This window comes from Aythya marila (assembly GCF_965140915.1).
Source record: "Aythya marila genome assembly, chromosome: 2".
Classification (NCBI taxonomy): domain Eukaryota; kingdom Metazoa; phylum Chordata; class Aves; order Anseriformes; family Anatidae; genus Aythya; species Aythya marila.
The window spans coordinates 22834032-22854875 of NC_139043.1; the positions used below are offsets into that span (position 1 = coordinate 22834032).

General features: G+C 42.4%; 1 protein-coding gene across 1 annotated transcript in view; it reads left to right on the forward strand.

Annotated features, from left to right (window-relative positions):
* Positions 1-5666: 5666 nt before the first annotated feature.
* The window catches only part of ADAM22 (ADAM metallopeptidase domain 22), a gene marked incomplete at both ends in the record, with an annotated part of 134610 nt that continues 119432 nt past the window's right edge, over positions 5667-20844 (forward strand). The window contains 2 exons of the mRNA XM_082753211.1: positions 5667-5724; positions 5820-5977. Of these exons, the coding sequence (XP_082609337.1) occupies positions 5667-5724; positions 5820-5977 (216 nt within the window). The remainder of the gene's footprint in view (positions 5725-5819; positions 5978-20844) is intronic.

Genomic DNA, 20844 nt, shown 5'->3' on the forward strand with positions numbered 1-20844 from the left:
GGGGGTGATCATGAAGCTTTACAAATGTGAACCTTTGAAGCCTCAAGGTTAGTATGGTCTAAGATATAAACCAGCAGAAATTACTCTCATTAATTTTTGCATAAAAGCTCAAAAACAGGTAATTTACCCATTTAATATTCTCAAACTTACTCTCTGTGTTCTTAGGGTTAGTGTGTTTAGCAGTTGCTTACAGTTGCTTGCCCCCTGGTACACGACATTTGTGATGAGAAGTCTGTAAAGCTTTGCAGTGTGCAGGGAGGGCTGAGGAAAATAACGTAAAAATACTTTCCGTTTAAAAAGCATCTAAATCTAAAGTTTTATGTTTAAAGTAGCTGCTTAGGGCAGTCATTTGACTGTTCATACAACTGCCTGTACAGTTGGGTGAGAACTGCTGGTCTCACAAGCTTACTGGTCAGTTCTGGCTTGATTCATTGTTTCTTCTCATCTAGATTCACAAAAGATTCAAGCACGTCAAAGAGATTCAGCATGTTGTGTCTGATTTTCATGCGTTCATCTTTTAAGTATTTTTTCCCCTTAAATTTAAGAAGAATTATATTACAATTTGAAAAAATGATGAAATACTGAAAGCTAGTTACTGGAATGTTTGTCTCAGACTTCCAAGTCTGAAGAGGAATGTATATTTTTCAAAATGTGTGGCAGGGCTTCTGAGAAATGTCAAAACACTACAGGTACACTTAAGTCACTAGAATAAAGGTTCAACGTTAGAAGTATGTTTTATCTGTAAGTACATCTTTGTAATTATTATGCACATAATTACAGTTTGGGTTCTTTCTTAATAGCTATACCAATTTCTAATGTCACTTCATTTTTGGATAGTCTGTCTTGCTATCTGTGAATGTGAGAAGCTGAGGTAGGTAATTCTTATATTCTATTCAAAAACAACTGTTAATATTCTAAATGAGTGTCAAGTTGGCGACTTTAATGTGTCCTTTTCATAGGTGTGGCAAGCACATTTCTGGGGAAGATTTTAGCATAATCTTTGAAACGTTAAAACAATGTATGCATGTGCACAGGGTTACTAAAAGCTTGCACGAACAATACGCTGGTTTGATACATCAGTGTAAGGATGAGTGGTGACTGATCTGTTGTCTGGTACCTACTTTTTGTTTCATTACTGAGAGAGAAATCTTTTCCATTAAAAACTTAAAATGGAAACTGTAGCTACACAATGTAAAATTGGGATGATAAGACCAAATGATATGTAGGTGCTGAAAGCTGCTTTTATAAATCATTAGAAGGAAAGTGCTGTTTTACTTTCCTTACACCTGATTTGGTATCTTTGCAGTGGATGTCCAACTACTGCCTATGACCACTCCACGGTATGTGGTCATTAGCAACAAAAATATTTATTTTCAGGTAAAAAAAAGTGATTGAGAGGACAGAGTTCCCAAGGATCCGGGCTACGTGTGTTTGTCTGTGTGCATATGAATGCACATAGAGTTGATCACAGGACTATGGGGTGAAAATAGGGGTTGATGACTGCAAAACCACACACCTATGTGGTGTTCTGCAATAACTTCTGAGTTGTATGCATTCAGGTAAGCCCCTAGAGGGCTGTGTTCTTAAATGGAGCTCAGTAATGTGCTACAAGGATTCAGGTTCTGTTGGTTTCCATTTTTTATTCTTTCTTTTCAAAATAACTTTTTTTTTTTTTTTTTCTTCAGTACTGTTCTAACATCTTCCACCAGGAGTGGGGTTCCTGGCTCCCATGACTGTTGGCAAAGCATCTTACTGCTCTTGACCATGACTGGGGAGCAGAACTTGAGCAAGTTGAAGGCCATCTGTCCTAAGCTTAGACAAAAGTAACTGATTTTCAAGAGCAGCTTGCCAAAACATGTCTATGCTGGCTGGAACAAAGTGGTCAGGAGGATGCTATGTGTGGTTCACACCCAGCACCAGGCTTTTTCAGGTAACTAGAGATTACAAAGTCAGGACTGACAGGCTGTCCTTTTCTAAGTTTGAGGCCACCGTCCAGCATGGTAGAGACGTCTCCCCCATCTTCCTTGTGCCATTCTAAGGCCATGCTGATGAAACTGTTGGCTACAGACCTTGGGAAGGAAGGCCATCCTGTAAAAGGGGAACCACTGTCAACATCCCCTCTTGTTACTGTGTTTCCAAAGGTGGTAGCAGGATCTTCCAGCAGCAGATCTATGCTCAACACCAAACCGCAGAGGGCTTGAAACAAAGTGGCAGCTGGGTGTCTGGAAAGCCAGCCTTCTGCTCCTGAGTGGGGTTGAAGTTAGTATACATTTAATTAATTGTTGCACAGCACCAGGTTGCTTTCCCTACACCACCTGTATGTCATTTCTTTGTGTTCCTGTCCATCGCCATCCTGAGCAACCTTTCTGGTGTCCCTGGCTTTCTCTGAACCTTGCACCGTCCTTCCCGGGGAATGGCTGGTTGGGTGCTCCAGATGAGGCTGTGCCATCAGTTAAACTTCAAAAGGGATTCTGTGTGATTTGCTCTATATTTAGCTTACAATGGCATATGCTTCCTGCTTTGAAGTAATGTCCACGCCCTGAACTAAATAACCACTAGAGCCAAATGGTCTAACGTGCGTTAGTCCAAAACACCCCTGCTGCAAATGCACGATCGTGCACAGTCCCAGTGCACAGATGGGTGTAATTGGACACGTGGCTGCTACACGGCAGCACTGAGAGGTTCAATACCATGTATTCTGAATGCAAGTGAGCTACTCACGTGGAAGCATTTAGGGCAGCGTGCTTATGGTAACAGCTAGCCAGATGCATGGGGACGATCACAAAGTATTCAAAGAATTGTGTTGTATTAGGAAAAAAAGCCTTAGGTGTTTGTTTTTGTATATATGTATAAACTTAATCACAATTGAATATTGACTGCTGAGAACATGTTCCTTAAAATGTGCCCTAGATTTCAGTTACAATCTGAGTGCATCTCATTTGTTGTGGAAAGGAGAGAAGTAACACTTAGATGTTAAATTCAATTGTTAAATTATGACACACAATTAATTATGGCTCAAAAATAGTCTTTAGAATATGTACAGTAAATCAAAAGCTGAATATTTACCTATAAATCACTTTTATTTTAAACACTTTTTCTGCTTTCTCCCTGTCCTTTGAAACACTGCTGTGTTTTTCAAGCCTCATTCTTCTGCAGTTGTGCTATAGACAGCTAGATAGCACATGCACGTTGGGTCTGGCAAGTGGTGAAGACACATCTTAATGTAGGGTAGAGCTGTTATTGCTCTTTTAAAAAAGAGTTGGCATGGATTTCTAGTGTAATAAAATTCCATAGAATGTTAACTGGTGAGATGGTGAAAACTGGAAAATGGCTTTCATTTGTGAATAACCATTCCTGTGCTGGAAGAAGAAAAGTGTCTGCACCCCACTCAAAGAGCTGGTAGCTGAGAGGTGGACTGCCTGCCACAGTCCTGGGCAATCTCAAGGAGCTTCCAGCAAGGTAGGAAGAAGTGCAGAGTAATGTTCTCTGCCTGGAAGCCAGTGAAAAAAAAAATAAATCAATAAATGAAAATATTATTTCTCATAAGGGTTAGGTATATTAAACCATCAATTTCTAATCACCCATTTCTAATCAGTTGTGTACAAAAAGAGGGGGGGAAGTCTGCCATGCAGATGAGGATTTCCTTCAACACAATTTAGATCTTTCAATGTAATATGGGAAATCTCCACTAGCCATTTATTTGAGCCTTCTCTTTTGAGTTAATCTTTGGTATTTATCCTGGGAGTGTTTTCTTGGCCAAAATGGTACAGAGATGTAAACAACAGAGGTTTGCAGGGAGAGGGCCATAAATTTTTTCAGATCTGCTTTGGTTAATCATATATGCTTCTAGCATCCATACTTTTAAAATGCATTTACCCTTATATTGGTTGCATTTCTAAAACAATTCTAAAATTTGTTCTTAAAATTAGTGAAAGGTTAGACTGAGATAGGGTTGTCATTACTGAAAAAAAGAGCTTTATTTGTGAAGCTGCTTCCCATCCCCTTAACCTACAGACCAGAAAAAAAACCCGCAGTCACTACCTTGAAGCAACCGTGCCTGGGCTGGTGTTGCCCTGGTAAACTTTCCCTGTGTGCCATCTAGGGATTTACAACTTTATATATATATATATATATATATGTGTATATATATATATAATGTATGTATGTATTATTGTAACATCATATTATAGTAGCAAAATTCCTCCCTCTAAAGAACAAGTTTTCGTTTTCTTTACCCACCCCACCCTTGGTCCTTTTGATACCCTGCAGCAGAGTTTCGTAAGCTAATTGTGTGCTGTTTGAACAAGTATGTGAGGACTTAATGGATACTTTGAGGTAATATTTTGTTTTTCCTCGACTCTATGACTACAGTGTAAGCAGGTCAGCACAAAACTTTATGGCTGGTGGCTGCTCAAAGCTGCTACATCTTTCCAGACGCAGTGTTGTGCCCTGTTGTGTCTCTCTTACCTCTAGCTTGTAGAGGTCACCTGCTGCCTGTGTTTTTCTATTGGGGAAACAAGTTGTGAGGCAGTGACTTTACTTCTTCTCAGTAAATGCTTCCTTGAATGAGACAGCCTGTGGCAGGAGGATGGGACCTCCAGCCAAACCAGGCGGGGAGCACTGACCCTCTCCAAGGGAACACTCCTGGGAGTGAGACCAGAGGTGTCAAAGCCTGACCTAGTGCTGCTGTGCAAAACGGATTGAGTATCAGGAAAAGGAACTTATTTTTTATCGCCTCCCAGAGCATAGTGAGCAGCAGCTTTTGCAGCACCAGTTGCTGTGGTTCCAGCTCCATGACAACCCTACAGCTCCCACACAGCCATGCCTTGGGCACCGTGGCCCCGTGCTCTCTGCTGGCCAGCCCTGTGCTGTGCCCACTGCCCTATTTCTGTGCCATTTTGATTGTCAGGCACTGCCAGCCTTTTTCCACTCAGGAAAACGGTGCAAGAAGGGCTACCCTAAGGCAATTCCTACTCAGTTAGCTATGTTAAGGGTAGGGGAGGTGTGTGGTGGTGGCCAGCGGTCTGGTTTCTTCCCAGTAGGTGGGAGCATAGAATTGGGGTGCGGATGGAGTGAGGAGACCCCTTGGGTGTGGGGGAGCTGTCTCTGAGGGGGCTCTGTGAGGCTTTGGGCTCTTGAGAGCAGGCTGCATCCTGAAGGAGATCCCCGCGTTGGGGTCCCTCCGACCTCTGTCAGCGTTAGCCTGGCGGGGTGGGCAGAAGGGAAATTTAAGGAGGAAAAATGGAAAATTAAGGAGGAAAAATGGAAATTTAAGGAGGAAAAATAGGTCGTAGGGAAGGAAAGGGAGGTTTACGCCGGGAAGGTGTGCTCGAGTGAGGAGGTGAGAAAGGGGCGGGGGGCACCGGCAGCTCCGCGGTCCCTCAGCGGGGCCTCCCCGGGGCCGGGGGCTGCCGGCGTGGATCCCCCCTCCCCTATCGCTCCCCTCCGCAGCGCCTCCATTTCCCAGCGCTTCCCTCAGCGGAGCGGGCTGCGGGGAGCAGCCTCGCCGCCTTCCCTTCTCTTCCTTTCCCTTCCCTTCCCTCCGCCGGGGGCTCGGCGGGGCGGAGCTCGGCAGCCCCGGTTCCCCCCCCTCCACCCTCCGCGGTCCCCTCCCGGCCCGGTGCAGGCGCGGCAGCCGGCGACACCCGGCGGCGAGGAGCGGCGCCATGCGGGCCGCCGCCTGCCTGCTCTCCCTGGCGCTCTGCGCCCTGCCCGCCGCCCCAGGTGAGCAGGGGGGACCCCGGGGGCGGGCGGGCGGGCAGGAGGGGGGGGTGCCGAGCCCGTAACCCTGACCGCTGCTGCCTCTCCCTGCTCAGCAGGCTCCGGGCCGGCGGCTGCGGGGCGGCGGCGGGGCGAGAACCGCTTCGCCGAGCGCCAGAGCATCAGGCCCCTGCGGCTGCTCGCCGGAGAGGGCGGCGGCGGGGCGCAGAGGCCGGCGCTGAGTACGCGGGTGCGGAGCGGCGCGGTGCGGAGCCAGGTAGGAGCCAGCCGCCGGGATGCTGATCCCAGAGCCCGGAGGGATGAGCGGTCCCCGGGTGTTGTTTTAAGCCGTCCCCTTCCCCTCGGGCCGGAGGAAAGTTGCGGCCCCTTTGCGGCAGCGGAGCGGGGATGCTGCGGGCGGGCGGCGAGCAGCAGCCACCTGGGTGCGGGTTGGGGATGGGAAGGGGAGCCCCCGAAACGCCGGAGGTGAACTCAGTGCAGGGATCTGCCTCGCGTGTTGCCACCCAGACGGGGAACGATTTGAGATTTCAGCCTCACACAGGCCAGCCGCTGCGGGTTTTATTGCATTAAATGCGGGCGGTTTTAGTCCCGGTCGCCGAGCATCGTGTTTGAGGTGCTCCGTGAACGCTGAGTCTACAGGGAAAAACGTTGAGCGCATTCTGTTATGGATGAAGCCCAGAAAAACCCTGTGCGTTTGAGGTAACTGCTGATATGCAGGATGAGTAGCAGGCCTCTGTTCCCTCCCTGGCTCCTGTCAATTTTAGAAACAAAAATAGCTGAAAAAATGCTCTCAGATTTATTTATTTATTTAATTAATTATCCTTAAAGCATAAGCACAGACAGCTTTTAATTTTTGTGTAGTTAAATAACAAAGTCTCATCCTAGCCTATTTATTTGCCTCCCGATGTTACTGCCTGTGTGTAGAGATTTTGCAGACACGATGGCCATATTTGCAGCACAGTAAGGTAGGATTCTCAAAGTTCCAAAATGTCTGCTTTATTTCAAAAGGGAAAATTATCCTCTCAGCGTTTTGGGATGCCTTGAAGACCCTTGGACGTTCACAAATTCAAATGCAGTGTGGCATGTCTGCTAGAGGGGCTACGGTTGGATCAAGTAGCAGGAGCCACGTACTGGTCCCACAGACCAAACTGTTAATTTATGGGTGTCATTTGCTTGGATGTCTCAAACTTTATTCACCAAGCCTTAGGCTCATAAATTTTTTTTCAAGTCATCCATGTTTCATTAAGTCATTAGCCAGCAGTAGCATTACTCCCACCAGAAAACAACTAAATTTAGTGGGCTAAAAATGGTTAAATGCATCGGTTTCACAACAGTCTCCAGGCTAAATTGAAGTTAAACATGTGAAGCTCAGTGTCCAGCTACAACTTTTCCTCCGGATCAAGAAGTTTCCCTCTGCTACTTAAAACACTCTTGGCCTCTCCCATGGTGTCTAATGTCTGTGACCCCACTGAAGGATGCAGTAGCTGGCAGGGATGTGAAGGAAGAAAATTATGAAGCGGAAGCTGGCCAGAACAAGTGGAGCAGCACCGGTTTGCTGTGCTTCTCGCACAGGGCACGGTTACATCTTAATTGCAGGATGCTGCATCCCTCGCCCGGAGATCTGAGTCAGCTTGGCAGCAATGGACAGCAGTATGGCTGCACGAGCTTCAACGGAGCTCTTGTAGAAGGTGTTTTTGCAGTAGTGCTGTTAGCTGTTGCAGTTGAGTAATTTAATATCCTGGCTCTTAAAATCTAGCATCCCATAAGGGTGTTTATACCCTTACCTCTGCCAGAATGCGTATCAAAGCTGCAGACTAACTGAGCTAACGTTTGCTTTTGGGTGGCTGGTACAAGTCACACAAAGCAAAAAGATAAAGAGTGCTGGATTTTACTTGCAGGTGAAAAAACACCCTTGCCTGCACAGTGGTGTTAGCAGGCTAAGGTCAGTGACACGGTGAGGGACTCTCAGCCAGTACATTTTCCATGTGCATTAGTTTGTTTTGTGTTTAATTAAGCTTTGACTGCCTCCAGACCCCATTCTATCCATTGCTAGTAGTCTTTGGACAGATGCATATCAAAGTTAGACAAACTGGTCTCAAACCAAGAGTTAAAGCAGAAGCTGATGACCTTGTGGCTTAGTTTAAGAAGGATGCATCTTGGAGGAGGTTAAAACATTTGGGCAGGACCTGGGATGGCTGAAGGACAAGCAGCTGTGTCTAGAAAAGCAGATACCTGATGGGATGGTGCAGTCAGAGGACCAGACAGAAACTAGCTGTTGAATTAATGTAAAACAATGTAATTGTGTTATGAATTGGATAAAGATAAAAGGAGAGAGAGATTAGTTAAGCTGGAGAGAGGGAAGTTGCATTAAATCGGATTGGATCCCTTTAATTCTTGGATGAAAGCTTTAGCTTCAGAAAGGGCAGAAGTTGTACAAGAGGGATGCGAGCCTGGGTCTGGGATTGAACAAAGGGAAATTAGGATGGTGGCTCAGGGGAAGGCAGAAGCAAGGGGATGAAAGAAGAGAACCAAGCCGATACTTTATGGATATTTCCAGAGTTTCTGTTTATGGAGAGAGAGATTTGGTAAGTCCCAGTTTTACTGTCTTGGTGTTACTGCAGCATGCCCCCCCTTCACTAGCTGAATTAACCAGTCACTTATGAAGAGAGAAATCAGCAAACACGAACCAGTGACACTGCATATTCACCACCTTCTTTGGAGTGGGAGGGAAGGGAACACCACAGCCTGCCTGGAGCTGGGGGAAGGGATAGGAGCAGGCAGGAGGGTTTCCACTTGGCAGGGAATCTGAGGGTACCTCCTGTAGCCACTTGACGTTCAAGAGGCAGTGGGAAAGCAGGAGGGGAATACAAGGTTTGTGCAAACTTCTCCCCAGCTTTCTGAACCAGAGGGCAGAAGCAGCAGCAGGTTCCTTGCCCGTGGACAAGCTTTGCTTGATGGGCTTTGGAAGATTTTTCCCTTCCCTTGGCATTTTTTGCAGGTTTGTCTGTGCAGCTAGTTAGAATTACTCCTTTTGTAAGCTAACATCATGCAGATGGCTGTTTCTGGCACATTGTTTAGCAGGACCCTACGCTCTGCTTTACACCTATACTGCATCAGACTGTGATCTGCCTTGCTCCTGAGAGCTAAGCGGGGCAGGGAATGGACCCCACTTATACTGAGGCAGTCTGGAAAATGGTTTGGTAGGTGAACACAGGATCCCCTGCTCTGCCTAAGCCCCCATCAGGAAGGGCTGTGCTGCAGAGTGGCAAAGCTTGCTTTGAGTTATGCAGTGTTTTTGCCAGGACTGATCCTTAGTTCTTTGGTCCTTCATTTGTGCTTGGTCTTTCATAGATCACTGTCTTCTTGTTGGATTCAGGCTGCCTTTCTTGAGGGCCTTTTCTGGTCTTAAAGCGTTCTTTTTTTTTTTTTTTTTTTTTTTTCTAAATGGAGGTGGTAACATTTCCCTGAGGAGCTGGTAACATTCCCCAATGAAACTGGTCTCCATATGCCTGTCTGAAGCTGCATACTCTGTTCTTGGTGGAGTAGCTACACACCAGAGGCCTGTGTGGTCCTTCAGAGGGACCTGGATAGGTTGGAGAGTTGGGTGGAGAGGAGCCTCATGAGGTTCAACAAGGGCAAGTGCAAGGTCCTGCACCTGGGGAGGAACAACCCCAGGCATGTGTACAGGTTGGGGGCTGACCTGCTGGAGAGCAGCTCTGCAGAGAGAGACCTGGAGGTCCTGGTGTACAATAAGTTAACCATGAGCCAGCAAGTAGGGAAGGGAAGTAATGTTGGAAGGGAAGTAATGCTTGGCAGATTTCTAAAAATCTGTTTTTTTTTTTTTTTTTTTTTTTTTTTCCCAACATTTGTTGAGGTATTTCTCTAGTGACCTTTTTTGTTTTGTTTGTTTGTTTTGGGTTTTCTGGTCCATTGCCATCACTGTATCTATTGAGTGACTTCTCAACATGCATGCTTTTTTATTCAAGAAAACGGTTTATGTAGTCAACCTAGAAACCCAGAATACAATTGTTTAAGAAACAAAATCAGCATGCTTACAGTCATAGTTGTCCAAGATTGCCAGACCTCAGAGCACAATGCAAGGGAAATGTTGAAGGCTATTATATATTCCTGTCATTGACATTTGAACACATGCTGTATAGTGAGCATTGGAGTATCCACCAGACTTTGGGATCTTGCTTTTAATTCTACCATGGAATAGTGTCACTACAATACATTCCTGTATTTCAATTCCTCTCTTCCCCAAAGGGGGCCTATTAGCAGCTGCACAGCACTTAATCTAAAGAGTAATCAAGGTAAAATATATCTGAGAATGTGGGAATATTGATGTTATCATTAAAGCACTCCAGGATCATAGCAATGAACATGTACTTTTCTGTTGGATAAATAAGCCTATTAAAAAATAAATGTCCTGTATAGCATGGGCATTCAGTGAAGGCTAAGCCTAGATTCTTGTCTTTAAGACAAGGAAAGTTCATATAATAGAAAATATGAGGAACCCTTTAATTGTGTGGCTTGACCAATATTTTGGTAGTGTTAAGAAGCACAGTTTCTTAATTCTTTCTTTTAGCTGGCAGTGTGTAGGCATGTTCTTCATTGAATTGTGGGTGTAAGTAAGCATTCCTCCCCATTGCTTGCATTTGTTCTTCTACCTGTAAGGGAGAGCAAAACAAAACACCAGGTCTGCTGTTACAAACGTGAGTTTGCCCTCTACATCAGCACTCTCTTTAGAGGGCCATTTTCTGCGGATCAAATGTTCCGGTTGTGAAGATGCAATTCATTTTCCAGCTGGAGATTAGAGTGCCAGACAGCTACACTGCCTTCAGCCAACAGACGCCTTCTCTCAACCCTAAGGCTGACTTAATAGTCAGCCTTATGGCTCCTGGCTGGAGACTGCAGCCTCCCTGTGACCATGCCACAACGTTGGCTCTGGGAAGGTCTCTGCATGTGCCTTGCAATCGATAGTACACCAGTAAGCTCCTCCTGCACTTAACTGGGTAACTGGTTTTGTCTGATCCTTGTCTCTTGTGGTGCTCCCTACCTGGTGTTTCCATCACGCATGGGATGTGGTACTGGCCCTTGGACTGAGGAGAAGGTTACTTCCAGTGTTTGGAGCAGAGTTTGGGATCAGCCAAGTGGAGAAGATGGCCACTCACTGCCAGCAGAGAAGGTCCCAGTCCTCCTCGCAGCCAGCACTTTGTGGCCGCAATAACGGGTCTGCATGCACAGACTGAGGGACAGCTTTGTTCATCTTGGGGCTTGCACGGCACTCACCTCTTTCTGATATATCTAGGTGTTGATAGGGAAATTTGGAAGATTTTCTATTATTTTCAGTGGGAACAAGGCCCTGACTCAGTGACCTGCTATGGGTATAGATTAACTCACCTTTGTTGGCTATGCAAAACATTCATAGTAGGGCAATTTCTGTTTCTCAGCCTGTTTTTTGCTTGCTTGTTGCCAGTTGTCATGAAGGTACACTGAAATCCTTCGGAGTGAGTAAAAGGCCTGACTTGCAGCCTGGCACGAAGAAGCCACAGGACTGGATTGTGCCTTGGGACAGAGCTGAGCATGGTTTGTGGTCCAGAGTGAGTCAGTAGTTTGCAGCAAGGTATTTATTTGTCTTCCGCTGTCTGCATTTCTGGATTGTTTGAGACCAAATTACACAATTCCATAAATTGATTGGGAAGCATGGCTTACAAATTTCTTAAATAACTTCTTACCACTAATAATCAATTGCAGAGAAGCTCTGCTCTGTCATGCTGAGCTCAGGTGGCTCTGCTTACCCTTTGAATTAAAATCTTTCATCGTTTTTTTAGGTGTTGCCCAGTCTTTGCTACTGGCTTCTCTGACTTGTTGGCCTTTCACTTTACTCTTGGAACATGATATTCCTATTCTTTGCAGGTGCTCCTGAAACTGCTAACTTTATTTGAAACATTCTTGCTTTCTGTTCCAGTGCTGTCAACTTCTGTTGATATTACAATTTCCTGTGTTTGGTAGCTCAAACAATTAGTAATCTGTGGTTAAAAATGAGTTCTGACTGCTGAGGGGTTTCTAAAACAACTCTGGATTTTAGGACTGATGGATGATGACTGTTGGAAAGAGAACTGTCATGAGAAATTGCCCAATTTTAAAAATTATTTTCTGCTCACTTAATCAAATGACTGCTGTCTCTTGAAGAAACTTAGGCACAATTTTCAATCAACCTACCACAAAACCAAAGGGAGAGGAGGATAAACTGGGACAGAGGCTGTAGTGAGCAAAAAGAACATACATTTGGTTTGCTGCCAGATCTGGTTTTCTTCATGCCTCTGCTTCTTCTCCCACTTCCCTTAAGGTTTATAAGGCATTTGGCAAAATGTGTGTAATAAATACTTCATTGTGTCTTCAAAATGTGCAGTTCTGCAATATTTGTGTAAGAATAAGATACTTCACCAACCTAGCAATAATCTGTTTTCATGAATATGTGAATAACAGTTAAAGTACCAATACTCTTAATGCAGGTCCTGCTTTCATGAAGAGGAAAAAAACTGCTGAAAGGCAATTTTTGATATAGATTGTCGCATGCTGCAAGGGCATTGAAAGTGCCCTTTGATTTCTGTTGTAAGAGGGACTTTTAGTTTGACTTTTTGATAAAATGTACATATTTATAGCAGGTGTTTTGGCATTTTATAAGCAAAGAATATTTCACATTTCTAAATCATTCCTCTTTGCAAGCTCATTTCAGTAAAGTCCATACTTGATAATGAGATTTCTTATGACAATGAATGAATATGCCCAAAATGCATTCAGCAAAAAACCTTCTGTTAGCTGCTGTTTCAGTGTTTGTGTTGCAGAAACACTATATCAGGACTCAGATTTTGAGGGGTGATTAAAAAACATAAGTATCTTCGAACAGCCTAATGTGGGGAAAAGGGCAGCAGGGGAAATATTTGTTTTGTGGCATTGCCTCTTGTTTGTACAATAGCAGAGCTGAGAAGAGAGATTCCAAAAGCTTAATCTCATAAAACAGGCTTATATACAGTCACGAAGGATCTTAAAGGCTCAGAAGTAACAATCCTTATAGAAAGTATTTTTCCCCAAATTTGCTTGTTGCCATGATCAACGTAATAGCTACATGCTTAAGATCAGAGTATGACAGAGCAATCCTTTCCAGCTCAGGTGATCAATATCTGTATTTACCCCTGATCTATGTCAGTGCACCTGAGTGCAGGGTCAGGCTGAATATTCTTTCTCCCACTGTTTCACTGAGGGCACCTGTTCTGGGACCCTTGCAATTAATGATCTCCTATAACGTATTCACGATGCAGAAGAGTGTTGCATCCAAACAGCATCAGGATGAATATTGCTGAGGAGGAACTACATAGGAAGTTAACATTCACTCTAAACTGTTAGGCACAAGAGCATTATGGATATATATATGTGTATATATATATATATGTGTATAACACTGTCATGGCAGGTGTCATTTTATATTTTGCTACTTCAGGTCTCCTTTGAAGTCTTCTCAGCAACTATCCAGGCCTTTAAGGGACTCAAGACTAATGACATTTCTTGGGCCTGTTAAAACACTGTTTCAATTACCCTGTCAAACACTGCTTAAAGTTCAATTGAACTCTATAAAACCTTCACGAGTTTCTAAAGTTCAGCTTTCTAAAGTGTGGGCTCCTTTGGCTAGTGCTGTCTCAGTGCTGGACCCCCTCTGATCAGCCCCACTGAGGTGTGTGATCCTTCCGCTTTCTGCAGCCACCACCTGCCAGGTTTCTCTCTCTGGACGATAGGGATCTTTGGCTCCCATGGATCCAAGCTGCTGCTTCTCTTTGGTAGATTGCCCTCCTCCTTCAGGGGAGGGAGCTCACAGAGTTGTGATCGGATGCTCTGGTGGCCAGCCCATGCCCACGTCTGTTCACTGGGCCTGGATAATGATGGATGTGGAGGCTGAAGGCCAGTGCCAGAAGAGGGCCGAGCCCACCCGTCTTTGACACAAGACTATGGGATCTTCCTGCTCCACTTGTCCCTCTTATTTTTCTACTGATATGTTTTAGGTTTTTGTTCCTTAGACATCCTCTTCAAGTATTGTATTTTCTAGTAACAGTACAGTTATTTGTGTTTGTATTAACCAAAACAGTTGTCTTTTGCATCTCCAGAAATAACTATGACCCCCCATCCCGGCTCTCTTCTCTACTCCTTTAAATTCTTTTAAACTGCTTTAAGTTTGTGATGATTGTCTGTGGAAAACTTAAAGACAAGGAAGCCTTCTGAGCTTTTTTTTTCTCCCACAAATTTTATTGAGTGAATGTTGAGCAGCAAAGGTTGCTGAAGAGCTACATGTGAGTGTTGAGCATATGGACAACCTGTGGGGTGCAATTCCATGAGTGGGGTTGGCTGGTTGGCTAAGTTCAAGTGGAAAGTTAATGTCACCTGAGACTAAAGACTTGGCAAAGGTTATGTAGAAAACAAACAAAGTGACAAATGATGTAAAGACATTTAACCATTGAGTCAGTAAGAGTTCAACTTCAAACCTGGATTCAGTTAAAGAAAGGTTAAGAGCACAGCTTTGCTGCTGGGCATTTGCCATTTGACAGTGAAATTTGGTGATTCCTCTGGTAATCTGACCTGCTCTCATTTGTCTGCCGACACATGTGGATGAGACTCGCTGTAAGGGAGACAATAAGGATACACTGATAAAGATAGCTCATTAGTTGGTGTTGTCTTTTCAAATCTTGTACAAAAAATTCCCCTCCCCCCCCCCTTTTTTTTTTTTGGTAATTGAAATAAATGTGCCCAGACCAGAAAACTGTAGCAAGTGACCATGCTTTAGAAAAAGCTTATTTTCAGAGTGTAATATTAAAATAAGGTTTAGAAAAAAGAAAAAAAAAAAAAACGTGTGGGTAAATGCTTTTTAATGGTACCTTGATAATAAAAGTTGGATGTATGTGGGTGTGTAGGTTATAGCCCTGAATTACAGCTCAAAAGTTGCCCAGAAGAACAGCAGTATATAAGAACACATTCTGTTCCAGAAATGTCTCTCTCCTTAGGGTATTTCAGCCCCTCAAATTCTATGAGAATGAAAAAAATCCATCAGCTATTTCAGAAAATGTATACAGTGAAAATGTTGATTCATTGTGATCTCGTAGGCTGTATCAAGAGGAAAATGAGTTTGAATTGTGCTTTTCTGGCATTTTTCAACTTTAAACAGGACTTTGATACTTGAATGTAGAGGGTGAGTCATATTTAAAAATTATTATCCATGGAGTTGAGCAATATATTGGTATGCCTAGAGTCTGCAAGTTTAATCAAGCTCTTCTTAGCTTACTGTGCTGACAAAATGTTGGTAAACTTTCTGCTGTTGCCAGAGAACTGTTTATGTGAAAAGTTTTTTGGCCATGTTCGTAGGCACAAGGTGTCGAAGAGTGCTTGTTACTCACAGTGGGAAGACCTAATCTATTGGTAATCTTGCTTCTGTTTACAAACTAAATGTAAGACCAATTGAAAATGTTTGGAATATGTGACTGTGTTGCTGAATAATATTTTGGTGTACAAAGAAGCAAAGTTATCTTGCGTTATTTTCATTACTTTTGAGTGCTATATGTGTAATGCAAAGGCAGCATTAATGGAGTGTTTCTGCAACTTTGTCTTTCATCTGGTAATGAAACTCTGTTCCTTCATTTCTGAAGTCTACAAGAGTCGCTAAAAAGGGTGTCTTCTTCTCAACATTTTTGATTCCTTCTAGAACTTGGAAAACTAGAAATTACCTCAAAGCACCATCTGCTTCAGTGAACGAAAAGTCCAAATGCCTTCACTCCTTCAGCCAGTTAGATTCATTGAACTTTCCTTCTTGCCTAAATGGTGTCCTTGAGACAATGCAGCCCTTTCTACAGCTGAATGACAGCTGAATGACACAGTGATTCAGATGGGTTCATCCTCAAGTGTTCCCTTTGGCGCATGCGTTGCATCCCTTGTTTTGTATTCTCTCCCTCTGCAGATTCATTGTGCTTAATTTGTTTACCTCTCAGGCTGCAGCTGTGCATGAGTAGCTGCTCATTTGAGGTCTGTCCACTTGAAACTGCCAGATGTCCATAGGAGAGGGTCTTGTAGGGAAATTTCATGTAAGAAAGATTTTCCTTGTCTGAGTCCTTTCCCTCTGACCTCATACTTCTTCATGTGGAAATAGGTTCACCATCTAGATACACGATCTAGATACACAATGCCTGTAGCATCTCTTTGTTTTGCTTTTCATTTTACCTATGAGTCTCCAAAATCTACAATTGCTGTGGAGAGCAATGAAGACTGCAGAGTCCTCATGTTGCAGGATGAGTCTCTATTTGCTCTCTGTCCGTCTTGGTGTAGAATTGTGATCTTCCATGGTCATCAAAGTTTTGTATGAATTATGGCAGGAAAACATTTTGAACTTTGAGTTTTTGTTCACAACTTTCATTTGTTTCCTTCTTGCAATCCAGTACTTTATTAATCATCCTCATAATAACCTATTTTATCATGCTTTTCCTAGCCACTAATCTTTGATGAAGAACCTTAAACACATGAGGTTAATAGTCACTGATTTTCCACTTTTGCCCCAACTTATTTAAGACCTCTGGCACATTAATTAAATGTGACTTTATACAAGAATTTTTGTTGCTTCCCTTTAAGAAAAATAAAACTAAAAGAGTATGCCTTCCCAAATGTTCTTGCAGTTCTTCCTTTCACTGAGATATGAAGGCTTTCACAACAACAGAAGTTATATTAATTAGTCTCATAGGAAATCAAAGGTTATAAGTAAAATTATCTTAAAGTCAAATTAATGTAATCATAAAACATAGTGGATATAAGATCCATCTCCATGTTGTTTTCTGGGGCCTGAAAATAGTGTTAGATTGCCTTTTGGGAAGCAGAATCTTGCTCATTCACTTACTTAAATTTGTCCTTTTAGATCTGTAAGATCAAATGGTACATTGTGCTAGATTTGCTAGCAGTGACAACCCAGTAGTTTTCTTGTCTTCATTGCCTGATTATTCAACCTTGGGTGAGCAAGGAAGAGAAGTTTTCAGGAGAAAAACATTTATTTATTTATTTATTTATTTATTTATTTATTTATTTTTTTATTTATTTTATCGTGTTGTAAGTCAGTTTGTTGTAACTGTTCAAAGATGCCTATGTTTCTGGAATGCCAGGTGACTGTATAGGATGAGATGCATGAGCAGGTATAGCTGAGTGAGTCCAGCAGAGCTCAGCGTTGCGTATCTGCAGGACTTCTAAAGGATGCCTTCAGCTGCCCAGGTGTTGGATTTGCAGGAATGGTATCTGCCTGATAAATTGCACAGGCTTGTGTTAAGGACTGCTTCTTTTTGGTGCTGCTCCCCTCATCCATCTCACTAGGGATTTTACTGTAGTATGTGCAGACAGCCTCTGACTGCAAAACTGCAAATAAATAATAAAAGAAATTTATTTTTCTTTTTTACTACTGAGAAGAATAATTACTGGCATTTTAGAAATACAAGTAGTCCTTGCTTCTGACTCTGATCTCATTGAGCTGGGGATGTTCAGCCTGAAAAAGAGAAGGCTCCGGGGTGACCTTGTTCTAGACTGTCAATACTTAAAGAGGGGTTATAAAAGAGATGAAGAGCAACATTTTCTTTGGTCAGATAATGGTAGCACAAGGAGAAGTGGTTTTAAACTAAAATAGGGAAGATTTAGATTAGAGGTTACGAGGAAATTCTCAACAATGAGCATAGTGAGGCAGTGGCACAGGCTGCCCAGAGAAGCTGTGGATGCCCCATCCCTGGAGGTGTTCAAGGCCAGGCTGGATGGGGCTTTGGGCAACCTGGTCTGGTGGGAGGTGTCCCTGCCCATGGCAGGGGGTTGGAACTGGGTGATCTTTAAGGTCCCTGCCAACCCAAACCATTCTATAATATGATATGTTGTTTATGTGGAGAAAAGCTATTTTAGGTCATGTATACATCTTTGCTGGGATCTTCCTCTGGTGAGAGCTGGCAAAACGCCACTGACACGAACTGGAGGATGGCACTGTGCTCTGGCAGTGGGGTTTAACTCTCCCTCTGCCTCTCCCTCATTTGGCACAGATGGGATCCAGGGTTCAGAAATGAACATGGACCTCCACAAAGCTTTTTATTTTTTATGTTTTATTTCTAGCTTTTCCTCAGAATAAATTACTTATTTATTAATTGTACCCCAAAGAGGCAGCTGTAAAAGGCTTTTCATCAAACCATGATGCTGTTCTGATGCTGTTCTGCAGTTTCTTCATGAAATAACTTCAAAAACTTCAGTCATTTATTTGTTTAGTTTTTATTAAAGAAAACCACATAAATATTTAGATTTATACCATGGATAAAAAGAGTGAACATACATAAAGAATGACAAATAATGGTGATTAATATAGTAAATGATTGCCTATAAATATTTTGAGAAAGCCGAGGAAAGTAAACCAGAAATGTTGCAGTTCTTTAATATGCTGTGATATGTGAATCCAGTTCAGTGACCCTTTCAATTAAAATTACATATTCACAAATGGTAGCAGAGAGGGTCTAAGATTTATTTTTATTTTTTTTTGTCCAATGTATTTTTAAAAAGTGATTCTTTGGATCTGAAACATTTATTTTTTACTTGACCTAGGCTTATTTTTGATTTTTCCCTGAGTAATTTTTTCCTTCCTCCTGGTGCAAGTAGAAAATTAAGTTTTTGAACAAACTTATTATTTTCTGTGCACCAACAATATACTGTGTAACTCTGGATTTTTTACAACACAACTGAGGCTGAAAAATATTCATTTATACATGTACATGTGTTAATTAGCCCTATATAGCATACATGTAGTTGTAATAACTGTTTTCAAAGCCAATTATCACTTTTTAGGTAAATCTATGTTAAAAGATCACTATATTTTTCACTTAATTTCAATCATATATTTCTTTTGATTTCCCATGGACCTACTCCTGTCCTTACTTGAATTTAAGAAACAGACATTTCACACACACTTAAAGGATTGTTAACAAGCTGAGATTTTTCTTCTCCTATTAGATGGAGGAAGGCAAATTAAATTAACATCTAAGGGAGCTATTATTTTGCAAATACTGTCTGCTATAAAACCTCATTGTTCTTACAAGCTCTGGATTACAGGTTTTAGCTTTTGCCTTGCTATAGCATTCTGTATTACTTTCTCTTGATTCTCTTGATGCTTTTCTTTTGAGTGTACAAATTTGATCAGAATCTTTTAATTACTAACTGCAGTGCTATAGATAGTAGTAAATACAAAATTCCTTACATCAAAGGACAAGCATATAAATTGTTTATCCTCTCTTTCAAATAAAAAGAACACTCTTCTCTTTTGGTGGAAATTATTGTTATCTCTTCCAGCAAAACTTAAAAAAAAAAAATCTGTGCTTTATGCAGGATACTTCAGAAATAAGAAGGATATAATATCAGGAATTGCACATTTTATCACAATATATTTTTAATTCTTTTTCCTCCTTTTAATGGAGAAAAACATTAGTCATTATGTTACCATGCCAGTTTCAACATCCAAGTAATTATAATGAATGTGAGAACATTTCTAAAATATTTCCTTTCAAAATTCCTGTTAATTTGATTGTTCAAAAAGTGCGTAGCTTGTAAACACTTCACTGATGATTAAAATATTTGCTGTATTTGAAATAAAAGTCTTCCAAACATTTTAGTTTGATAGTTACCTATGGAGCTCTACTGCAGTGAGGATCACCACTGACCCTCAATGAGGTAGAATCACAGAATAATCGAAGTTGGAAAAGACCTCCAAGATCATCTGGTCCAACCATCACCCTACTACCAACGTCACCCACTAAACCATGTCCCTAAGCACCACGTCCAACCTTTCCTTGAACACCCCCAGGGATGGTGACTCCACCACCTCCCTGGGCATCCCATCCCAATGCCTGTCTGCTCTATCTGAGCAGAAATGTCTCCTCATTTCCAACCTAAATCTTCCCTGGCACAACTTGAGCCATTCCCCCTAGTCCTATCATTAGTTACCTGTGAGAAGAGGCCTAGCCCCAGCTCCCCAAAGCTTCCTTTCAGGTAGTTGTAGAGAGCAATAAGGTCTCCCCTGAGCCTCCTCTTCTCCAGACTAAACAACCCCAGTTCCCTCAGCTGCTCCTCACAAGACTTGTGCTCCAGGCCCTTCACCAGCTTTGTAGCCCTTCTCTGGACACACTCCAGGGCCTTTTTGTAGTGAGGGGCCCAAAACTGAACAAAGTGCTCCAGGTGAAACTTTGCTTACTTTAGTTGCAGTTTGTGTATGTACGTTTCCTCTGGAGATGCTCATTCTTCAGGGCCAGTTTCTGCAGAAAGCTGATAAACAACAAGGTTACTGGAGGGACTATGTTAGAAATTGTCATTATTTTGTTGTGTTGCTTTGGAGCAATAAACATTCCTACATGGGACTGATTGCCCATCTCTTCTACTACTACAGTGATCCCTAAAGCACAGAGTATGTGATTTAAAATAATTGGAATCACATCCCTCTTGGTTTGGCAGTAAGGCTTGCGTGCCACTTTTATTTTTTTAGTGTTCAAGCTTTTAATATTTGTTGGAGATAATGTATCTTTGTGCTTAGTTATTTGAAATAATCGTTTCCACTCCATTTACTTTTGATTTCTTTTGGACTTTTATGGAAATTCTTAAGCTTTGCGATCTTTGACAGAGCTAGCTCTCACATAGTTGAATTAGATGCATACATGTAAGATGCTTCATGTTTTCTGTAGGGGACCTTGTGGGGTGTTACACTTTATGTACAACTCAAAATTGCACCTGAAAATACTGCAACTATTTTGAGAGTAGTTATTGATATTTTCCTTCTTCAGTTGCATGACATTAACACTTTAGGACTTTTTGATTGTTTTGGGTGCACAGACACTGCACTTTTCCATTTTATTGTTGGATTCTTCTTTCCTGGCTCTTGTTCATATTCTGCATTTAGTGCATCTCTCCAAGTCTCCAAGAACTCCCCTTAAATGACTAGGTTGTCAGATGCTGATGTGTCACATCCATGGATGTTGAAAAGCCTTGAATTTTCTGAGGAAGTTCCGTGGTTTGAAAACTGAATGAAATAATTGTCTT